Source organism: Rhododendron vialii, chromosome 8a (assembly GCF_030253575.1).
Source record: "Rhododendron vialii isolate Sample 1 chromosome 8a, ASM3025357v1".
Classification (NCBI taxonomy): Eukaryota; Viridiplantae; Streptophyta; class Magnoliopsida; order Ericales; family Ericaceae; genus Rhododendron; species Rhododendron vialii.
In genome coordinates this window covers 2,182,546-2,206,751 of record NC_080564.1, presented here as the reverse complement: position 1 = coordinate 2,206,751, position 24,206 = coordinate 2,182,546, and the positions used below count along the sequence as shown (strand labels likewise).

General features: G+C 39.0%; 2 protein-coding genes across 3 annotated transcripts; one reads left to right on the top strand and one right to left on the bottom strand.

Annotated features, from left to right (window-relative positions):
• The first annotated feature begins 14,080 nt into the window (after nucleotides 1–14,080).
• Nucleotides 14,081–17,566, top strand: LOC131298322 (protein ALTERED XYLOGLUCAN 9). Of its 2 annotated transcripts, XR_009190490.1 has the most exons (2): nucleotides 14,131–15,520; nucleotides 17,330–17,566. XR_009190490.1 is itself a non-coding variant. In XM_058323709.1 (1 exon), exon 1 carries the CDS (start codon nucleotides 14,294–14,296, stop codon nucleotides 15,395–15,397), a length of 1,104 nt encoding a protein of 367 aa, XP_058179692.1. In that variant the 5' UTR covers nucleotides 14,081–14,293; the 3' UTR covers nucleotides 15,398–15,765. The 2 variants fall into 2 exon arrangements, 1 of the variants encoding a protein (XP_058179692.1); XM_058323709.1 differs by lacking the exon at nucleotides 17,330–17,566 and having other exon boundaries at nucleotides 14,081–15,765.
• A 129-nt stretch (nucleotides 17,567–17,695) lies between these two features.
• LOC131298323 (expansin-A13) lies at nucleotides 17,696–22,321 on the bottom strand. The gene is made up of 2 exons (XM_058323710.1): nucleotides 21,698–22,321; nucleotides 17,696–18,269 (listed from the first exon to the last, which is right to left on the bottom strand). The coding sequence occupies exons 1-2, from the start codon at nucleotides 22,207–22,209 to the stop codon at nucleotides 17,960–17,962; spliced, it is 822 nt and encodes a 273-aa protein (XP_058179693.1). The 5' UTR covers nucleotides 22,210–22,321; the 3' UTR covers nucleotides 17,696–17,959.
• Nucleotides 22,322–24,206: the final 1,885 nt, after the last annotated feature.

The following is a 24,206-nucleotide window of genomic DNA, read 5'->3' as shown; positions in this document are numbered from 1 at the left end:
CCTCTCAGTCTTAGACCTTGTTACAATTAAGACTTTTTAGGACTTTTTGTATTTTGTTCTTATTTAAATTTTTTTTGCATTTGTTAATTTTGCGTCTCACCTTTTTACTTTTAAAAAGATAATCTGTTGTGCATAAGGTTAGCTACAAGTTTGACTCCATGATCCAATAAAGCATAGTCCCCACGAGTGTAGTTAAAACTAGGGAGATGCGCTCACGGAAAATGACTGTGATACGTTAGATTTTTAAGTTCGATCACTGAAAAAAACATGAAATGTAGAGTGCCGAGTTTTAGAGAAATTTGAAAATGGTGGTAATTGTAATGGGTATTCTTTTCGGAAGCTAATTCATTTTTCAATTGTTACCAGCATATAAAGATATGATCCAGGATGCTACCGAGCAGCTCTCTGCCAAGCAGGTGCAGAGCAGTCAATCCGGCCGTTCACTCGACACATGCGGCTCGAATCCAATTTGAACACATACAAATTTGAATCGTCCATTTATTTGGTTAAAATTCGTGTCATCGATTGTCAAGACTCTGAACCGCGCTACATGGAGTTGCTGAGGGAGCTAATCTACAAGACTCAACTGTCGAGGGACGAAAAGTCAATCACATCTCTTGTTTATTTTTTATTTTATTTTATTTTTGTGGAATTGACCTTTTGGTTTAAATCTACAACCATTAATACAAAAAAGTCATCCTTTTTTCTGTTGCCACGAAGAAAAAACTCAGATTACAATAGAAAATAGTAATGCCTCACCAGATCACTGTTGTAGTTGTCAACTAGTTGTCAGGAAGGATTCATTGATGTAAGCAGCTCTGTTTCTATTTAATTCTTTTCTTTCTTTTTTTTGATAATGTTTCTATTTAATTCAAGTGGAACCAAAATTAGGTTTACTTAAAGTCAGCTAAAGTGTGGCACTGCTTTGCTGTTCATGTAGGACCCCTTCAAATTCACCAGCTTGACTACTGATCCTCTGTCCTCAATGGCACATTTCAAATAATTGGATTTGAAGATCACACCTACTCCTCTTCTTTTACTCCTTTTTGTTTTAGAACTTGGGAGTGTTCAAACTGGTTCACGCACGTCAATACTAATTTCACAACTTGTAGTGGCTCCGAAAATGGGGTTCGGACCATTCACCGAGCCATAAGGTATGGAGTGGTACCAATTGGACCCCAGCCCGTGGTGAACAAAAGTCCCAAGGGACCTTTGGGGTCCCCTCGGAACATCGCTCGGTAGATAGAATCCGGCCGGGCATTGTCGTCATCAGAGGGCGCAGACATGTCCGACCCTGACACCCCAAGACTGCATGAAGAAAGACGGTTACGCCAGGAGGATAATCATTGGGAGCTGACTTGGCCATGTGCTCCGTAATCGCCTTATCCTGTGCATCACATATGACTTCACTCGAGGTAGTTACCCGAGCGTATCCTCCACGCGCTTGTTTGGAGGCCAAGCCAAGCAAGGTCTATAAAAGCAAAGAGACTCTAACCTAAAGAGGTATGTTATTCTACCCTAACCCTAGACCTATACACTTCTCCCTCAATCTTAATTGATCGTCGGAGGGTCACTGGCTTCCACAGCCCTAGTGACTTCTTGCAGGTCCGACGACGGGCGCGCGGAGCAGCAGAGGAAGGAATCAGAACCCCCCTCATGGTCAAGATCCCGATAATCCGAACCCCTACACAACTTATTGTCTAGGCAGTTTTTTGAACAATTATACCTTCTCTCCTTGTTACCCCTTTCAATCTTGCATTTCCAAAATTTAGATTTCATAAGGATTTGATTCTACTATACTCTTCTATAATTATTGATTGGGGGATGGTAAATTAAGACATATAATCGAGGCTCATTCAAATTTAGGGCTGCAACCGAATTGATTTCTTCGCAAGTATCTGGGGGGGGGGGGGGGTCAGCTCGGTTTATTCAGTAAACAAGTCGAGCTCGTGTAGATAAGTTCGACTCGCATATGTGAGCTCGGCTCTTTTAGGCACGTTTGTCTAGTAATCAAATCGAGCTCGAGTTTAAATATATGTGCTTGATTCAAGTTAGAGCCGAGCTCGAGCTCATCAAAATTTTACATAATTTGGGCCCAAGCGAAGCACCCTAAAACTTAACTCGTTTGCACCCCTACTAAAAAAAACATAGAGATAATTAATTATCAAATAATGGCTCTATTGGTTTTGTCAACTTCGTTCGATGGCGTCTATCTATAGTTGTGCTGCTTCGAGCCCAGGACATTTTACACTAATTTAATTAGCAAACTTTTTGTTTATAAATTGCTTACTTTTTTGGTTCCTAACCTCATGAATCACGATTAACGAAATTAATATGAACAACTCCCAAAACCCTATGCATGTTAGTACCATTTTATTGATTTTTTTGTTTATTTTTTAATGTTGTTTTGCATTGGGGTGAGAAAAAACCATGGGCTTTGTGAAATTTAGAAATCAGAATTGCAACATTGTTTAGTCCTACAAGTCATCACCGATCGATGGCATCTATCGAAATTTAGTCCCTTCGAGTGTTTTAGATATTTTATAAACATAGTTAGAAATCAGAATTGCAACATTGTCAATGGTTTTGGAGAATGGTTCTCAAAATTTATAATCCACACCACACAAATTGATTATTTTTATTCATTAACCACAAATTCAAATCGAATCCGATCCATTTTCACTCTTCAGTTTTGCAGTATAATTAGTTGCTTGTCTATTTGTTTTTTGTTTTTTGTTTTTTTTTTCTTTTTTTTGGGTACATTGTTTGTTTTTTCTTTCTTTCTTTATTCTTTGACAGCTCCAGAACATAGCCACGTGGCTCACACTAGCCTCACCACGTGGCTCACACTTGCTAGGGTATACTTATTTTCAAAAAGACTACGGCCACACTAATTAATTAGATTTATAATTACATAGTAATATCCTAGGGCTAGCTAGACCAGATGATCTTAAAACTGCATGAACTTTTTATAGAACTTTGTTCCAAGTATATATTATTAATTAATGTCTTAAAAGCCATTGTGGGCTACGTACCTATCAAGTTCTTTTTTAGCAACTAAAATTAGCTAGGGATTTAACTTTATGCATGCTCTAACCATTTATAGTAATTAAAAATGTACGTATCTATATATATTTCTATGTTATTTTATGGATTAATATCATCAGTGGCGGAGACAAGATGAATGCTTAGCGTGAACAACATTAAGTTCTACATTATAAAAAAAAAAAACATAGATTGTATAAGTATATATCGTCGCTTGCAAAGTCTGATGAAGAACGAAATTATGAGCATGTAGGTAATCGTTATTTAATTTTATGCGTGCAACAAAAAATGATTGATAGCTTGAAATTTTAAAGAGATTTTTATGCAACTAATGGACTTACTAGGGCCAATCCATAAAACTGTTTTCAAATTAACTTGAAAAAACTACTTGCGAGAATATTTGGAATTGTGGAGGAACCCTGGCACCTGCTTGTTTCTACCACCGAATATTACTTAAGTACATGTACTATATATTTCAGGGAAAGAAAAAGTTGAAGGGTGATTGAAAGAATAAAAGTAATCTCACAGAAATTTCTGAGAGTTATTAGAATGCTTCACTAACAAACGTGCAATGTCATTGTCTACTCAAATGTTTACATGCTTATAATTAAGATGGACATTAAAAAAGAAGAAGCACAAAATAGAGCTCATGAGAAAAAGTACAAATGCATTAACATTCAATCAAAGTGTTCGTTTACAGGATCGACAGACCAAAACTAGTAGGACCCTTTAAGTTTAATGTCGAAACAAGTCGTTATAAGTTACCACTAGATCGAACACAAATTAAGCTCAATATTCCAATTTCATTTCTTTGCGGTTATTGATCTCAAATGATAAAGGAGGGAAAATGGAAGTTGTAATTCGTATCATTGAGCCTGTGTCGAACCCGAGCATTACGCCGTACATCAATTATTTGGCAGATTAATGGTGAATTCTCTATTAGGAAAAGTAGTTTGTAATTATTGTGGAGAAAGTCAAATTGGGGGTCGAAAGTGAAACTAATAAATCATTTCTTGCCTTCGGAATGAGTGAAACTCAATGTCGTGCCATGTGAAACTAAATCATTTCTTGCCAATAAAAAGCAGGGAGATTTTTAATTATGATTTCTTGTGGACTCCCCAGTCAGTCCAATAGTAATCGATTCACTGATTATTGTTGAATTCATTGTCTAATTGAGTGCTTAAATCCTATTAGGTCGAGTAGGGGCATAACAGTAATATAGGGTTTGCAATCGTGAGCATGTTTGAATTTCACTGTCAGCGTAAAAAAAATATTCGGAGTCACGGGCTTGTTCGTTTGGGGGACTCAAAACCCCTGTACACGGTTTTCAATCATTTTTCTCTATCTTTCTCCCACTCATTACACTTAAAAACCTCCCTCAAAACCCAAATCGAACAAGCCAATCGTCTCGTCATTAATTTCATTACCAAATTGGAGGATGGTGCAGAGCACGATGTTGTTCTCATCTGGACCATCCATCTTGTTAATCAACAGTCCAGATTGCATGGCACTGTGCGTAATCTCAACCGTCCATCCATCTCGACAATCTGGACAATCAATTGCCGAGACGGACGGTCTCGTGTGATGAACAGTCTATAGTCTCCAAAAATTCTTGTAGCTAGGTAACAACCAAGACATAATAATAGTTCACTACTTACTTTCGAAGTGAAGTGACTAATTGAAGACTGAGTTGGTCACTTTCCTCTCTAGATTACCCTTTTTAGGAATGGTGTGTTAGCTCAAATACAGCTAAATTTAGCCTTTTTAAAATCTTGTGGTTGGACACAAAACACAAATAATCTTTCTTTACAAGTGGGGCATGTGGGCTTAGAAACTGCCTTAACACATCCGTCCAAGATTATAATCAAATCAAATACAAGAATCCACATGGGCATAGAAATTAGCTAGGCTCCCATAAAGTAGTCAACAGAAAGACACCACCTTGGTCCCTGTCATAAAGTGGAGAGGGTTACTCTGGGTCACTTTCTTTGTGATAGGATGGTCCGATACTAGGAAGGACTTTCAGGTCATTTGAGTGTATTATATATTAGATCTTAATTCGAGCAACAAACGGTTCAGATTTTTATGCGTTGAGATAGATTCGAGCAGAGATGAACGGCCGATCCTGCCAATCGAAATTGCAAACATACTACCAAAAGAGATACAAGTACACAATATTGGGCATACATTTTATTATATTCTAAAAGAAAATTAAAAGAAGCTAGTCTTACATCTGTTTGTAAAAATTAGAATCCGGTTTTTATTTGTAATGGAATTTGGACGGGCGGGTGCCAGATAGATAGACAGAGAGGAAGATTTGATTGTCACTCTTCGTCGGGATCGCAAAAATGAATGGGGTTTGGTGGACTAGTTAGAGTTTTGGAACATTTGGAAGTTGAGATCCCTCGTGTTGCTTTACCTGTTAGAATTGGAAGGTGAAGTCTCTAATCTTCAAATGAAATGAAAAGTAAATTGTAAGTAAATTTGGCAACAATCACTTAATTTCAAAATTAGCAGCAGGTTTTAAAATTAGCGGCGGGTGCCAAGTGCAAAAGTTAACCTTCGAGTACCAAAAAAAAAATTTTTGAAATATATTTTGGACCATCAAATTTAACACAGAAGGGAGATTTTGTAGGTTTCACTCATTTGGATATGTCAAATTGTTATGTCAACCTTTAAGAATTTTCGGAATCTCCAATTTGAAGCTGTTAGGATCGAAACACACACACACACGATTCACAAGTATGCAGTAAAGAAATCGACACAGCAATATACGTGATTCTCCAAAATCAGGTACATCCACGGGAGTGAGAAAGCAATCTTTTATTGATGATCATAGTACATAGAGTTTTACAATAGAGCCATATTTATACCTCCTCTATTCCTACCCTAATAACACCGTATCATATTTATTCCTTGCTCCGTTCCGTTCTGCTTCGTTGCACTTCGCTCCACTACGCTCGCAACTGGCTCTTATTGTAGAACTTCTCGGTACCGCTTATAATATGAGCCACAAGCTCTAACAGAAGCAAAGGTTGGGGATGTGGTCAACTACAATATTAGCCAAATGTGACCATGCGGTGTACATTTATGATCCCTCTTGTATTTTGCGGCACGAGGGGCCGTTCGCCTAGCGGCATGGGGAGTGGCTTAAATGATCATTACGGATGTCTCAAGTTAGACGAATTGAAGTTGCATCAGGTTTGTTTTGGAGAATGTTACTACTACGAAAAAAGGGAAGAAAAATTAAATAAATAAACATTTTTCTGATATCTTCTTTAAAAAAAAAAAATCGGATCTTCTGAAAAATTCCCACAGAATACTTTACCAAAAAGTGTTCAACAACATTGACTCTGAAAACGATTAGGAAACAAAGACTTAAAGTAAGAACAAGAATTGGCGCCTAAATTAAAGCATACCCCACTTAAATTTGATGTTAACCTCCTTTGGAAAGTTCTTCCAACTTTGACATGTAACAGGGTGCTTGGGAGCCTTTTACTTTTAACGATAAGTCTAGGTACACTACACTAAACTACTATACAGGATTTCGGGTTGGCGTTGTGCAGTAAGATGCACAACACCGTGTTGAGCACCTCTGAGCCGTCTAATCGTGCATCCAACGGCTCAGATCTCATCTCGGTAACCAACGATCAAGAGCCGTTTACGATCACGATCCAACCGCTCGGAGGTGCGTTGCACGGTACTGCACAACATCATCCCCCAATCGCACTATCCATTACATTTTTTGTGGGACTTATTTTGGGTCCCACAAAAATACAAAAAAATATCCATAAATTTTATTTTTATGGAGCCCTGCAAAAAATTAGTTTCAACGGATATTGGTAAGTATTATTTCTAGATTCGTAGGGCGAAACTACTCAACCGCGTAATTTCGCCCCTACAAATCGAGAAATAATACTTAACGATATCTGTTAGAGTTGATTTTTCGCAGGGCCCCATAAAACATTATTTTAAAATTTATGGGCATTTTTCTGTATTTTTGTGAGATCCGGGATGGGCCTCACAAAAAATGTGGTGAATGATGCAGTAATTTGGTGTAGTGTATGTAGCATCTCTTCTTTTAATTCTGTATTCTAAGTTTGAGATTACAGATTTTTTGAATTAGAACGAGAATCTGTAAAAGTGTAATTTTCATTAATACAGGAATATATTTTGCAGAAGGTTCGTTACATGGTAAATTTGGATCGAGAATTCAAAAAGCTCCTCCGGAGTCCCCGAAGGTGGTTTTTTAATTCTACATTCTGCAGTTCAATTTTCGGTAATGCATTTCGTTTTTCCTTTTGGAGGAATTCCTTTTACAGGACCAGGGTGATTAAAAAACAAGGCAGTGTTTGGTAGAGTCCAGGAAGAAATTTGGGTCCAATTATTTCCAGAACAAAGAGGAGGGAGAGCTAACATATTCACGTCAACAACCCGAGGTCCAGGCCAAACAACTGGAGTGAATGAAGAGTGTCCCGATGAACCGAGCTAATCTCTCCAGCTCCTTCCACAATCCATTTGTTAGAATTCATTCCAAAAGTGGCTCTCTGTTGGATCAAGTGATAACCAACTCACCTAAAAGCAACTGCTATTAGGGGAAGGCGCCACTTGATCTTTAAAGGGCAGCGCAGAGCCCTGCACTTAGCAACAGGAGGACTTAAGAGGCTGCGCAATGCTGCCCATACAGAACCGACGGGTGAAGGCAGTTACTCCTCCCAATAAGCTTGCCCTGGGCCAGCAAGAGGCGTCTCAAGTACAGGGTGGATTCTGACCCCCATAAAGCCAACACTCTCAAATACAAGACAGGAGAAGACAAAAAAAAAATAAAAATTTCCAAGATGGAGCAAGGGGCAGCCAGCCATCCCAACGTTATATCAAAGTTATAAATATTGATACAAAACATCCCTTGAGGGTGATCCCATGTTTTAAATAGTAAAAATGCCCAGTAAAACAGGTTCTATGTTGATATTGGCCTTACTACGCTCGCACCCTCAATCATTTGCTCTCGCAAATATTTTACTAGTTTAAGATATTGTTATTGAAAGACGCTTTATCACTCGCGCTCGTGCACACAATAGGTGACTTTACGCCACAAACTCATTCACCATGATCATGCCCAGGTTCTTTGTATAACTGCATTTATTGTCTCCCCCAGTACCCACATGCATGTCTGTGGTGGTGGTGGTGTTGGTTCAATTGGGAGACTTTAAGGTTGCAGACATTGCTGTTTAAAAAAAAAAATTGACATTGTAGGAAAATATTAATAAAGAGGGCTTCAATTTCATGTCTTTTTATTCCTCTTTCACTTTCTGATGCACGGAAGCGTGTTAAAATGTGATATTTGGCAAAACCAGTGTAATTCACTAGGGCTTACTTTGACCCATTGATTTTACTATGAAGCTAATTTTGTAGAGGTTTATGAAATTCCTTAAATAAAAAAAAAAAAAGGGAAGGTAAAGTTATCTATTTTTATTTTTCTAAAAGTTATGGTGGAATCTATTAACTTTTGAAGTGGACAAATTACAAAATTTCTTTGCATAGTAGTACAACTCATCCAACTAGAGACCCTTATCCAAAATTCTCCTAGGGTAGCATTATTGACCCTGCCAACTATTGGATTATTGTACAGTAAACAGCTAGTACATCATAAACAATGCGACGTATCTATGAAGATTGGGTACTTCTAAAACTCCGGCGTAACTCCCCACTCGTACGGCCCGTTTGGATGGAAGATTTGTTTTGGGTGGATATAGAATGAGGGTGGATTTGATGGTGGATAAGTAATAAGGGGTGATATGTTAAGGAGGGTGGCCCCACCTCTTAAGAATGATGGATTTGTAATGAGGTGTTTGGATAGTTTTTTGAGAAGGAGGATATGAAAGGTGGATATGATGGAATTAGATGTTGAATGACTTAATTGCCCCCACTTTGATTTTTTAATGCTCAATAAGTCAAGATTGGTTTATTTTATACTAATTAGAATAATTGATATTTATCTTTAATAATAGAAAAAAACAATTTCATTTTAGAATACAAAATGTTTTTTTAATGAAAACTACAAAATGTTGAAATCATATTTTTTACCCGAAAAATTACAAATGTAGTAATTAGTAAGTGAAAAAATGGGAAAATCAGCATGCATTAGAAAAAATTACATGTGTATATGTAAAGGGGTGTAGATATACACAGATTACTTTCACTCCCCATTTCCCAAAATAAAACCCCCCACCCACAGATCCACTACCACCGCCTCCGCCTCCGCCTCCCTCACTCCCCCCAACCCCTTCCTCCAGCCTCCACTTGACAAAACCCAGCCAGGGTCGCACGGTCCTCGCCCACTCCTGGTCCGATTACTCCAACGCCGACGATCGTCAACCTCCTTCTTCTCCGACGCCGATGTTCTCTTCGAGGTACCACTCCTTCATCTCTCCTCTATCTTCGATCTCTCTGTCTGTCTTCTCTCTCTCTGTTAAATGAGATGAGAATAGATAAACCAAAGGGGGATTTGGAGGGGTAAAACCGTCTCAAAACCTCCCGGATTTGCCAACGACGGGGTTTGAGCTCCCCTTCACAAATCCAGCTTCAGCCGGACATGAAACCTCTACAGTATTTATCTCCACCTTCCAAAAATCTGAACCAAACACCGGATTTGGTAGACACCCGGAGTACAAATTAGGGGGGCTCACATATCCCCCTTCATCTCCTCCATCCAAACAGGGCGGTAATGTACCGGCCTAATGGGTACCATATTTTGCGTCGTACTTCTAAATTTGTACCGGATAAACAAAAATACATACTATGACTTTTCTCTTTGACTTTTACCGTACCCAAAAGTACTCAAAAATATGTCAAGGCATACCTGGATTGGGAGATGTTCTTGGCAGTGGTGCCGAGTGGCCGATCCAACGGTTTATCCTGGCACGAACGGCTCAAATCTAATTTGAGCTCATAAAAATCTAAACCATCTGTTGCTCATAGACTCGCTTGGTTTCTATGCTTCCCAATTAGCATGACTGCAAATAATGATTTGTCTATTGGAGTTTTAATAACGCCATTAGACTCGAATTTGTTTCCTAAGTTTGACGTTAAATTATCATTTGATGGTGGATTTCTTATTGCCCCTCAAACTCGATTTCGGTATTTCCTTTATTTGAAGTGTAATAATTATTAATTCATTGTTCTAAATTACAAAAATACCTTACATTTTTAAAGTTTCGCCGTATCGACGTACCATATTTGTACTCATACCGGTACACATGCTTCTTAATTAATAATTAGTGTGTTACGCCACCAGGTTCGTGGCACAAAATCCACAAAAACAAGACTTTGTTGATGCAAACTTGGCTGTCATCACGCCATGGAATTCTCCAAATTTTCACATCAGTTCAGTCTATTTGTCCAATGTTCTTGTAAACTTTTGATTCCAGTCCAATGTCGAAGGAAGGTAACTATCACCATCTTGGTTAATAATGGTTCACGAAAGAAATTAAAACCTAGATTCCGGGAATAATGTTGCCAAGCACCTTGTTGAGCGCATCCAGATCGTCCATTTCGACAATTAATAGTTTGGAGTGAAAACACTTTTGAACGGTCCGAATGCACCCTGCACCCACTCGGCAGGGTGTTTAGCAGGAACCGCTTGACAGCGTCCCCGAATCTGCATATTTGGTGGAAACTTTAAGAGAAGTTTTCTATTCTCAAATGTGTGTGTGTGTGTGTGTTTTTGGGGGGGTGGGTGGTGGGGGGATGTATCGATTTCTTTTTCTCGAAACATCTTTCGATATTATGAAGTTAAGATTAGACATACAAATCATGTGAATTCTTAAATTGATTTTTGGTAGAAGAGCACTCCATTAGTCCATTAGCCACTAAAACAGTAACACTTCATTTTTTTGAGAGCATAAAGGCCCAAAATAAAGCTCCAAGAGGGTTGAGAAAATCACTCCTCGTTCCTCTTTCTCCTTTTTCCAGAAACATGTTGTAGACATCACACGAATTGGGAGAACATAGGGACCCCAAAGACACCCAGGGGATAGCTCTCACTAGTTTTTAGTGCTACTACTTTGGGACCATGTGGATGTACTGTTGCAAGAGGACAAAGGGGCAATTGTGTCACCTCAAGAAAATACTACCAAACACAGAGCAATGAGCCAAGGGTTGTTTAGATTGCTCGGTGAGTTTGCTTCCCACACAATTGATCAGGGTTCGAGTCTTAAGATCTTAGGCCGCAAGAAAGGAATTTCTTGCTAATTCTCTACTCCGGCGTGGACGGCCTGCCTTCAACCAGACAGAAGAAGGAACTAGTCGAGGTGCCTGTAAGCTGATCCGGACACCCGTGACAGTCGAAAAAGAAATATACCAAACACAGAGAGGAATGTGGGTCACATTCACATGAAGGGTTGTCACTCCCAAAAACCCATTTATGTAATGGGCATATGAACATGAGAACTAGTTCCCCTGAAACATAGGCCTTTATTCAGAAGGGAGGGGGTCATGTCCACATGCCCTTGGAAGATGTTACAAAACATTAGGGCTGGTTGCCCTAATTGACAATGGGTAGGGGACAGTGCTATAAAGTTTGCCTCACCAACCACCATTATTTTGAAAGGATGTTTTCAAATCTTAGATACAAGTCCTTGGCAGTATCCTTGGTATTGACAACGAAATCGGTTGTTGTGAATTGTGATTCTGATTACCTAATCTTTTCAAGCCCCGCCCCCCCCCCCCCGTTTATTTTACTTGCTTAAAAAGAGTAGGTCAAAAGTAAATGTTATTCTTTTATTCCTTAATTAATGAAAATTCAAACTCTAAGGCATCTTGCTTCTGCTGCTATGAGTAGAATATTGGAAGTAGTCCACTTGGTGCTCCCAGAAATCACGTAGAGCTAAATTTAGCGGAGGGGACATGATGACACGCTTCTGTTGAGTGGGAGACAAGGGGTGATCCACATTACATGGGTTGCGATTTCTCATTTATCGGGAGCACGCCGCCGGAACCAATAATGCTACATGCACAACTGTTTACAGCAACTAGCCACAGGCCTACAACTGCTGACTCAGGAATAAGGAAAAATAATAATGCCAACTTTTTTTTAGATGTGCTGAATCAACAGTTGTGGCTGGTTTAGGTAAAAAGTTGTGTATGTATCATTTTTGTTGCCGGAACACCTTGCTGAGTCAGCTAGCTAGTTGTGGTAAAAAGTTGTGTATGTAGCATTATTGCTACGGAATACCTAATATAAGTTCCTTCTTGTCTATAGCCCAAGATTCCAAAAAGCCCAACTAGATAGTATATGGGCCGCACAGCCTGCTAGCTCTGATTGTGTAACTGAAAGTTTGTGTCCAAGTCCTTCAAATGTGGAACAAATACTAGAAAAGACCCAAAAATTGTTGTCAATGAAATCGGCCCAACTTTTGGCCTGGTGTCACATTTTTCCAGACTGATTTGTGGAGTTCGTTTTGTTTCTTTTCTTTCTTTTCTTCAACATAATGGGTTTGGCACCACATCTCACAGATTGGGCCTTGGGAGATGTTTTTGAGGGCTCCTGAGCTAGGCATTGTTTCGTTTCGTTTTCCTCTTGCTAGACGATAGGATATTAGGGATTACTTGTTAGTAATTACAAGGGAAGTCGAGCACCTTGTACGTGATGACTCAAACTCCAGACCTCAGAGAACGCTAAGTGCGTTGTTCTGCTAGGCATTGCTCAAAACCTCTCATAGAGCCACAATATATGTTGTGGGCGGACCTCCATTATATTATAATTACTACGAAATTCTCCTTCCCTTTGATGGACTCTATGCCCAGTTCCTTAGGATAGAAGTTTATTCTGTAATCTTATGATATTTGATCTGATTAGGCCCTTCGTTTGGTCAATTATAACCAATTTTGCTTAAAAAGACAATTTATTTGCTATATGGTTCTCTAAGCAAGAGGTGAACAAAATTTCAAAAAAAAAAAAAAAAATGCTTATGAAAGAATTGAGAATTCAGTGTTTTCGGGTTCCTTTTTTTTTTTTTTTTCTTCTGTTTCTTCCTGTTTTCTTTTTTCTTTTTATTGCATCTGCTTTTATTGTGTAATGGTTTGAGCTGTTTTCATTCCTGTCTTTTGATGTAATCGATGCTGGAGTTGTGCTGGTCTGAGTCTCCCTCAGATCCGGCGGTGTGTGGCGGTGGGCAATAAGTTCTTGGTGTTCGGCTTCAAAGAGTTTTTCAAGGTTTCATTAAGCTGTTTATCTTCGTCTTTATTTAAAAAACTTTGGCTTTCGATGTTAATTTTTTATTTTTTAAATTCTTCTTATCATGATTAAGCAATAATCGATAAAAGAATCGACGCAAAATTAACAAATACGAATTTTTTTGAATAGAGAAAAAAAAAATCTATTTGGACTATTTGGCTAAAATAGGTAGTATAATTTAATTCGTTCCTTTATTAAAATAAAAAATCCAAGCGTGCACAGCACATGTTCACATGTGATTCGGCAGCTCCATTCATGCTAATGATTAACTTTTGCACCATAATTTTTTGATTTTATCCTTATTCAATTTTTTATTTATTTATTAGTTTTACGCCAAACTTTTATATGATATGGATGAATAAAGACAAGAAGAATCGGAAAAATAAAAAATTATAACTTTTAAATAAGTATTTTGAGAAATATTCAAGAAAAAGTAAAAAAACTGACTTCTTAGCTTTTCATTGGATATTTCTCAAAATAGGTTGCTGATTTTGTCACTTCTTTTTTTGTTAACGTTACTCCTCTGTAAATGTATTTTTGGAGGGGAGTGACTTTAACACAAAAAAAAAAAGAGTAACAAAATCATTTCCCTTAAAATATTTGTGTAAAATTTAAATTTTTTAACTTTTTTGAGTCCTCTCGTTTTTACTAATTCGTCTGAATATCACATAAAAATTTGACGTAAGATTAACAAACACAAAAAAAGAAGAAGAAGTTAATAAGACAAAAATTATTCTGCAGAATTTAATCGTAACCAACTTGAATAAGCCTAACCCCCGGCTATCGTGCCGTCTCGATCACCACCGCCTCCTCTTACCTCTCATACCCCAACGCCTCTCTCTCTCTCTCTCTCTCTCTCTCTCTCTCCTCTTCCTTTCTTGTTACCGCGTACCATCGATACCAGCCTGACTTCACACCAAACCCTTGCGCAAATCTGCAAAACGAAAAAAGGAAACATATATAGTACACACATACATACATCTATATCTATTGAGAGAGAGAGAGAGAGAGAGGATGGTAGGGGCCGTCCAATACGGAGCATTGGCGGCCTGCGTAGTCCTCTTCGTTCCAATGGTGATGGCCGGTTGGCACCTCAGCCGCAACAAGATGCTCTTCTTCAGTGGGGCCCTCTTCATAACCCTAGCGGTAGGTGTCCACCTCACTCCTTACTTCCCATTGATCTCCAATTTTGTAAATTCCTCCGCTAAATCTCCTTCAATTGTAGTCTTAGAAAATCGAGATTCTTGCATTTCTTTGCTCCACAACATCGTATACGATGTCAAAATACCCAATCTTGATGATATGATTGAGGGGTCTAATAATGATGTTGATGGGTCTTGGGCCTGGGCTAGATCCGACCCAGTTGCCTCCTGTGGGTTTCAGAAACTGGGTAGGGCCGACGTATCCGATCTGCTTAACGGGTCGTGGGTTGTGGTTGCCGGAGACTCGCAGGCACGGTTGGTGGTTGTTTCTTTGTTGAGTTTGGTTTTGAGGTCAGAAGAGATGGATTCTGTTAAGGTTGATCTGTTTAAGAGGCATAGTGATTATCAGATAGTGGTTGATGAGATTGGGATGAAGTTGGATTTCGTGTGGGCGCCTTACGTGAGGAATTTGACTGATTTGATGATTGAGTTTAAGGGAAATAAGAACTACCCGGATGTTTTGGTGATGGGGGTAGGGTTGTGGCATATGTTGCACATGACTAATTCGTCCGATTATGGTGTTTCGTTACGGTTGTTGAGGAATTCGGTGGTCTCAATGCTCCCGATTTCTCCTGAGCTCGGAACTGATGGGCCCGTGACGGGTTCCGCTTCCATTCGGTCGCCTCACATATTTTGGCTAGGAATGCCTGTGCTGATAAACTCGATGTTGAATTCAGAGGAGAAGAGGGAAAAGATGAGGGATGCCATGAGAGATGCTTATGATAAAGAGTTTTATGGAAGTAAGTTGTTGCGTCGATCTGACGGCCCTCTTTTGTTATTAGATATTCAGGCATTGAGTCAGAAATGTGGGCAACGGTGTACAGTTGATGGGATGCATTATGGTGGACTTGTTTATGAAGCTGCTGTTCATGTCTTGTTGAATGCATTGCTTATTGAGTCTCATCAGAAGCTATGATGTAATGCTTTTTGCTTCTCCTTGGATCTATGAGGCACCAACCTGTTTGGAAGATATAATGGACTTTGCTACCAAGTCATTCCTTGCGGTTGCTTCAGTCCGCATACGTGATTTTTTTACCAGGTTCTTTCCTAGGCTGCAATTAACTTGGTTCTGAATTTTCTTTTTGTAGTTTCACAGGCGTTTTTCTGATTTTTTGCTCTTTAAAAAATGTACGAATATCGAGTTCTCACACAACTTGTATTGTAGTTAGAGAGGGGCATACCTCACATCCAATGTTGATGTGAACATGTACAAAAGTTCTGTACAATGGAGTATTTGACAGGAGCTTGGTTTTAGAGAAGCCATTCAGATTTTTTGCCTGTTCATGCTTGGTTTTACAGTCTTCCATTCAAATGTTTCAATTGGGATATCAGTAGTATGTTGACTTAGATTTTACTTGTGATAGCATTTGGAATAATGTATTGTATAGTGCTTTTGTGGAACTAGTCTATGGCTAGAATATTTGCAATTATGATAAGGTTCTGGTGTACTCGTATAAATATTCCGTTTGAGCCTAAGGGATTATCTTACCAGTTTCCAAGGTGATTAGAAACTCTTTAACATATTCTTATGATGGTTATAAGTTATTATTCTCTTCTCCATAATTGTTGTTCGTGTGCGAGGCATTCTGTAAGGTTTTCAGAAATGTACGCGTCTGAAGACTGAAATCTGTTTCCACCTTCTTTGGATGCATAACTCCAAGACTTTTGGGCGAGTTTCTTTTGAGGAATACCCGCCTATTGAATGCTTTTCCCTTAGCTACCCCATACAGTATTTGTATTATGTCCCATAGCTCGTTTTCGTTCTAACATGGGGGGAGGATTCATGGCACGGACACGGGAAGCAAAAGACGGACAATGTTAGAATTGTAAGAAGTACGTTTTCGATGTTTTATCAGCTTGTTTGTTTTACAGTGTTGCTTGACTGGTTTGTTTAGTGTTCTGTTGAGTTCTATGAGCCAAGGACAATCTTATAGTTTTACTGACATAATGTGTAGAGTTGCGCATAGGTGATACCATGGCTCAGCTTTTGGTCTCATGTATGCTTATTGGAGTATTAGATAGGTCTACAATATCTAACGTATTCTATGTGTAGAGTTTTTTAGTTTCTAGTAGAATTAGGACAACCACCAACATATGAATGTTTAGTTCTTCCTGTATACTATGTAGTTGAGGTTCTGAGACTTTGTATGAAACTTTTAAAACTTTGGGTGATGCCTTTTGCAGTCTTATCTTTGGTAGTTATATTATGTAAAAGCAATGTTCTAAAAGTCGCTAGTCGCTAGGCGCTAGTCGGGCTGTTGGCCACCTTCGAGCGATTTATAAGTGCATATTAATTAGTAATTGGGGATTAATCGTTAGTTGAACCTAATCGGATAGGCCCCTCAAGCGATTAATTCCTTGTTTTAGAACACCGCGTAAAAGCTCTAGCACCACGATTCCTGGGTTACAAATTTGAGTCGGGCTATTGGTACAAGAATTGCACAACCACTCTTTACATACAAGTACGTATCTGTTAACTTAAGTCCGGTTGAATTTGGTTGTCCTTTTGCAGTCTAACATTCATGTAACCTGCTTTCTCCCCATCATTTACATTTTGAAATCCTTATTTGGCATCTGCTCTTTCTTAGTTTCCAATTCAACTAGGCTGCTATGCTTACTCTTTGTGACTGAAGCACTGGCTGTTGGTTAATTCCAATTCAACTAGCCATGCATGGTTGACTTGTTTCAACTTTTTTGTAATGGAAAATGTTATCGTCCAGAATTTGGAATAACAGGTCATCTGGGAAACGAGTCTCAGATGGAACCGAGTTTGATGTTGTCTGCTATCATCTTGTGTGGATTTTTCATACGGCTTATGTTTATCTGATTGATATGTTTGTGTCCATAGTCATGGTGGGATGCCCAAATCAAGACTCAGTATACGGGACAGGGCAGTCAATCTCAGCCATATCACAAGACTCGGTGCAGAAAACCTCCAAACTTAGTCCCTTTGCATTGCAGCATTCTATGCCGCAGCGTATCATCCTCAGTTTCCATGTGCACCTCCACTTTAACCCTTGCTTGCTTTGCCATTGTGTGTCGGTGAATCTATTTATTTGCTCTTCAACAGCACTTTCAACGGAGGTGTCCATCAGTGTTTTTGTAGTTTTGTATCTGTAGGCATTGATAGGTTATATTGGTGATCTTGTTGTAAGAGTTGCACGCAGTAAGTGTGTTTTGTTGTTTGTTAGGATAACGCTGCCTCCACTCTGGCTAGAAGAAAAAAGAGAGAAGAGTTCCATATCAAAATACAAACTTGAGTGTTAAGTTTTTTGGACTACATCGTGATTTAAGTATGATTTTTTCCATACAATTCTAGTTGTTCTCCAGCACCATTTGTGCCCGAACCTCTAAACTCCCTCTTCCAGCATCATACACCGAAAATTAAGGGAAGACCCCCAAAAAAGTCATACGCACCCATATTTTCCAACCCAATCAAAACGGAAAACAAAAACAATACCAACTATTGTCATGGCATTTACGCCTGGAATTGCTTGCCTTCAAAAGTTTGCCCATGGCTCCAATTTTTTGGGGCAACATTGTACGACGTAAGCGTGACCCCATCGCTGCTAGTGATTTCAAATGAAAGAGGCTGATTCTTCAAATCGGCATTTATATGCCAGTTTTGGCCCCAATTTCTGCCCATAGGAAGCCATCCTGTTCTTGAACCCTTAATTTTGACTGCCACTATGTCTCCAACTCCTGCAACATTGCTGATCAGAACAGACAGGAACATTCCTGCACCATCAACTGCAAATCTAACTCCTCCTTCCTTTCTGCATTTAATCCTGTCCAAAGGCCAAATAGTGAAATAATGAAAAGCAAACTAAGAAGTTACTATGAAGATGAAATCACAGAAACGTTATAACAATCATTAAATATACTGCAAGAAAATATTTTCTTGATCTACGTGATCAAATGCTAGAAGTTGCATAACTTGCATTTGATCAGAAGTTCTCCAGCAAAATGTACTAGGAGATGTTACTTTTAATTGTCCTGACTATAAAACCCCTAACCAAATTCAATACCAGTCTATGATAACATTCGTTCCACAGAAATCAAACCTAAATGCACCCTGTTTTAGGGATGAGTTACATTAATTCAGTTTTGGGTCTTCGTTCTCCAGATGGGTAGCAGAGACTATGACTTGTATTGTTATCATGTGTCACACTCTCACTCTGACTAGAATGTCCTTGATTCTCCCTCAAAACACTTAGACACCAACAATTCCAAATGCAAACATGCTGAAGGCCATCATCCCTAGGTGGGAACTGTGAAGTAGTAATTCAAATTCAAGAACTTGAAGAGATATGAAACAATACAAAATATTTTTTTTGATGCAGTTTGAAGGATGCCAAATATGAGTCACTCTAAGCTGATATGGCAAAAAACTGCGGAATTACAAAATTTTAGGTGCCAACTACCAAGGTTAACAAAGAGTGGGTCAAGTTCACTTTGTCAAAAAAAAAAAGAGTGGGTCAAGTTCATAGACACAGTCGCACAGTAGAATGACAAAGGAGGCTCCTGAATGGTGAGGCGGGTGTAGATTGAGGAGTTCTATAAAAACAAGGATCTTTTGACTTCATAAAGAGGCGGCTACTTCTAGGGGTAATGTCCTTGGGCTTCTATGTCCCTGTCATCATCGAAGGAAAAGATAAATCAAGCTTCTAACAAGCCCGAAGTTCAAAAACTAGCGACGATTCAACCACAATGAAAAGCTACATCCCACAACTCTAGCAACTAGACAGAGGAAGAAGTGATCAACAACTAACATACAAGCAGCACAACCAAGAAATAGAATATTCTGTGTCAAGTAGTCACCCTCCAGTCTTTCAAGCCTTTGCACTAACATGCAAAATTAACTTTTATCGAGCATGGCTCTGAGGACTTTGATCGAGCAAGAGTCAATACACTCATTTTCTGCCCCAATCCATGCATCTGGTGCCTGAGATAATCTGATCCAAATGTTCGCATCAATGGAAGAATCTTCCCAGTAAATGTGTTTAAGGAAATCTGCTAGAGTTCATTTTCTTTCTCTGAGCACAGGGCCTTTGATTAACAGATATAGAAATAGAACGGATGGGGACAACTTGTTTAGCAAATGTTATTCCGTTTTTGAACAGATCATAGGTTAATATTCCAGCCCCCTCCAGAAGTAGGAATGATAGGGATCCGGAATTAACATTCCAGTTCTCCTTCGGGATTCATGCTACAAGCCTAAATATAATATCGAGATCAGATGGCTTGAACTTATCAAACCATGGTAATCTCTATCACTTACTTTGGCATGGAGAACTTCCCCAACGTTAGCCAAACGTATAAAACCCCAATCTACACAAGCACCATTTTTGAAACTTATTCACGGAGCTACCGTGAACAGGATGTTCACGGAACCGCTCAATCTCGCGCTACAATTTCGGCTTTGGACGGACTAGATTTTAATGAAACTTTTCCGGGCAGGCCGAGATCGCGCTCCGTAAAAATTTATTCACGGAAGCCTATGAATAAGTTTTTCTCTTCATACCAACCCATTTTTACTCTTACCCGAAAGAAGTACACCTAAACATATACTTTACCATAATTAAATGCCACCACCAACAACCTCGGAGTCTTGGACCACTACCAGCTATGGCCCAAGCCCATTTAACTCCGAAATGGAACCAGGTGTTATGCATGACTTATTGACTTATAACGACATTACTTCACATGTCCGCATCATCAAAGATACATGGCGTGTGCTGGCATCAACATAATCAAATCCAATTATTCCGGTACTCATCCAGTTGTAATACCAAATTTGCCCCTCGTCTCTACTAAAGTATTTTCTTAGCCAATCATCAAACAATTGCAAAAACTCACCTGCCCCTTTGTCTCTATTTTCTTCGCCAATAATGATTGTATTAATAATGCCACATCCCGTGACATTGAATACCCACATTTTGCGAATTTATATACTCGGGACAGGTTAATCTGGGTCATAAATATTTTAACTAAACACGGAATATTTGATCAACTTGAATTTATAGCCCAATTTGATGCCCATTTCCGGTGAAATAAACAGGCTCATAACGTTTTAACCACGGACGGGGACACTGTTGAATCGAGAATGAACCACATCCTAACCATGGACAGGGACACTGTTGAATCGAGAATGATGAATAAACGACTGGAAAAAGAAGGTGGGGTAAGGGCACCGACGTTGCACGTTAGCATGTGAGAGGAAAAGATGAAGTAAGAAAGAAGAAAGACAACAACAACAGCAGCAGCAAAAATGGATTTTGGATCACTAAAGTAAATTGGAAAAACATCAATGAAGAAGAAGAAAAAATGAAAGTTTTCGTTTCTATTCAGCTTTTAGGCTCCATTTCGATGTAAAATGTTTTTCATATAAAATGTTTTTTCAAAAAATAAATTTCAAAATTTTATTTTTCGGTGTTTGGTTGGCACTTGAAAATAATTTCGGAAATCAATAAAATAGTGTGGAGGGAAATGTAGAGTTAAACGGCGGAGAAATATGAGATTATTGAAATTGAACGTGGGTCAGAACTGATGATCAAGGAAACTGAGCAGTGAGAACAAGATTCATTTCAGAAAATAACTTACGAAAGATTTAAAGATTTAAAGGTAAGTCATTTTCATCCACTCAGTGAAAAATGTTTTACCTGTAAAATATTTTTTTCATTTTTTACACAACCAAACACAGAAAAAACGTCCAACCAAACCAAACGAAGCCTTAGTGAACAAGGATGAAAAAAATCACCTGGTACTAGTACAAGAGAATATTTCGGGGGGGGGGGAAGAGTCCAAAAAAATACCAGATCACCTGTATCGAAAATCGTTTGTACCTCGACTCTATGCAATTTAAGCAATTTTAAAGGTAAGATGACCAAAAAAAATAAAAAAAATCTGGTACGATGAGTGCTAAGATTGCACGAAAAAATAGGGATTTGACTCCGTCCCAAAGTTACACAACCTTATTAAAAACTTCTTCTTTGGCAATGCAACACCTTTAAAACACAATTCTGAACGTTTCAGAGTCATTAAATGCACATAAATCCACATGTCCAGATACGATTGTATTCCGAAGTGGAGTAATTTTTTTTGTTTTTTTTTCCCATTTCTCTTTTTGTAATGGGCGGGAACGTTGAGTGGAAGAAAAGGATAATAGTCAAAAAGATAAAGCAAAATTAGGGCTAACAGGTATTAAAAAAAGTACCTCCGATACTGTATAGGCATATTCCCCGCCTTCCAAATCGCGATCTTCTCGAACGCCTCAATCGGCAGCACGAAATGGCTGTTCGGCGGGTTACAATTACCTCCCCCGTCCGCCGCGAACCCGTAATTCGGCGCACAAAAATTCGTCGCCGTCACGATAATCGACGTACCCGGAATGCACCACCGCAGGTCCTCCACGCACCTCACCTCGAAGCACGCGCCGCAGATCTGGCCCCGCTCGAACATTGCGCTGCTTAACCCCGCCGTCGCCATCCCGTATCCACTTTGCACAAGATCGCCGTACCCGCACGCGCCGCCTACAGCGTCGCGGGGGTCCGCCGCGGCGTAGTAGGTGGCGTGTGCGGGGTTCCAGTCGGAGAGGGAGGAGGGGGAGGAGGAGGAGGGGTAGGGCTGGGAGGAGGAGTAGTGGGCGGTTGTTAAGGGGGGTGATGTTGATGCTAGTGTGAATAGGATTAGTAGTAGTATCAGATTCTGAAGTAGACAAGCTGACATCTTTGAGAGAGAGAGGAGAGAGGGGGTGGGGGGGGGGGGGGGGGAGGGGGGGTTGGTGGAGAGAGAGTGGAGAGTGGGGACTGGGGAGTGGTAAAGGGTGGCCTTTAATTTGTTTAACACGATGGCGTAGGAATGTTTTGCTCTTTATTTTGCCTTTAATGATGTTCTGAAGTTTGGGTCTCAAATACATCATTGGGGTTCTTTTCAAAAAAATCATCATTGGGGTTCATTGTATATTGTGAAAAATCTCTAGAACCATAAACGGATTCATTTGCTCTAGTGACTAGTGTGTGTACGCCTCACAGAACATGTAAATGTGTTTGTGTATATATTTGTGGTTCTATTATTGCTCACGTGTAAACGAATCGATCTGTTTTATGAGCTCGTATTTTGATCTCATTTAATAATCAATTCGAGCTCAAATAGTAAACAATTTGCACTCAAGTTACTAGGACACTCAGTTTATTTACAAAAACTTGGCTTGTTTTGTGGAGACTTGACTAGTAGAGTCTTATTTAGTAAAAAAATCGAGTTTGAGCTAGGCTAGTTTCGAACCGGTCAAGCTCAAACACTGCAACGCTCAGCTCTTTTACTGCTTTGTTTGCATCAGACGACTTCATATGCATCTGAATACATTTATGTTTAGATAAGTGTTGAGCCATTTGTGTTCGTATAGTTACTCCGCTTGTTATTCATTGGTCCAAGTTCAAAATTCAAACCCGTTGTGCCAAAACCCGGACCCCTTTGATCTCAAGCCTCCAAAGTGATGAGTGGTCCCAAGTTTCACCATTTTTCCCTTGGAAATTACAACTAGTCTGAATTGATGGGTAACGGCTTAATTCCCAATTTTGTGAGGCCCTCTGGTCAATCCAGCCCTTTTGTGAGTGCTGCTGTTGGAGTCCTTTGTTGTGCACTAAGCCCAACCCATGTCTAGAGGCCTTGAGTTTTGGTATGAATTGGCAAATACTAGAACATGGGAAAAGTATGTTCATTTGAAAGAAAGGAAATGCAAGTTCTTGTTCTCCCACAAGCCCAAATCATCAATCCCTTTTACCCCCCAATAGGAAAAGGAGGGTTAGGCTGAAAAACAGTACAAGTATTTTTTTTAAAGGCAACAAAATTTTATTAAGAAAATTTGACAAAGGGTCATACATGAACGCAGCCTAATTTGCTTGATTATGCAACCAACCAGTTGTGTGGGGGAGAGAAAACCTTGTTAAAATTTTGCTTTTTATAAAACTTTGGAGTCCCTTAACATATGATCATGCTCTTATTCTTACACAAACAAACATATTTTAATGTTATGTCCCTCATCAGGTGGGTGTTGAATTTTAGAACATGTACATATAATGTGCACAAATTCAAACACATTACATACACAAAAGAGGAATCTTGGTAATTGACAATGACATCTGCACCCTCGTGAATAGACCGTGGGCTTTGAAATTCATAAAAACTATATGAATGTACAATATGCACAAATTGGAACACAATATGCTCATAATAGAAGACTCTCGAACCTTATCTACCTACTTTGTTGTCACATCGGGCATTGTGTGAGTAAGTTGTATCGATGCATTTGTATATCCTTACTTTTATGAAGTCGTAACAAAAAAGAAGAAGTGTATAATCATACTATTTGATATAGACATGTGTAAATCCCATAAATTGATTCGTATATATCGAAAACAACTTTGCATATTAGAAAAACTTAAGTTTTTTAATAAGACAAGAACATCAAGAAGATGTTCTATTAAAAGATACTCCTGTAACTGATGAAGGTTGAATTCAAAATCTTAGAAGCTCATCATCAATACATAATATTAAAGAGATACTATTGGGGATTTATGCAACAATAACCAGATGAAAATCATAAAAAATTAAGATACGATATGAACCATTAAAATCACGACCACAATCCATCAAAGGTATTACGTAAATAATTAGGGTTAGAAAAGTAGCTTGTGAGGTTCATATAGGAGCGGAGTCATGATGTA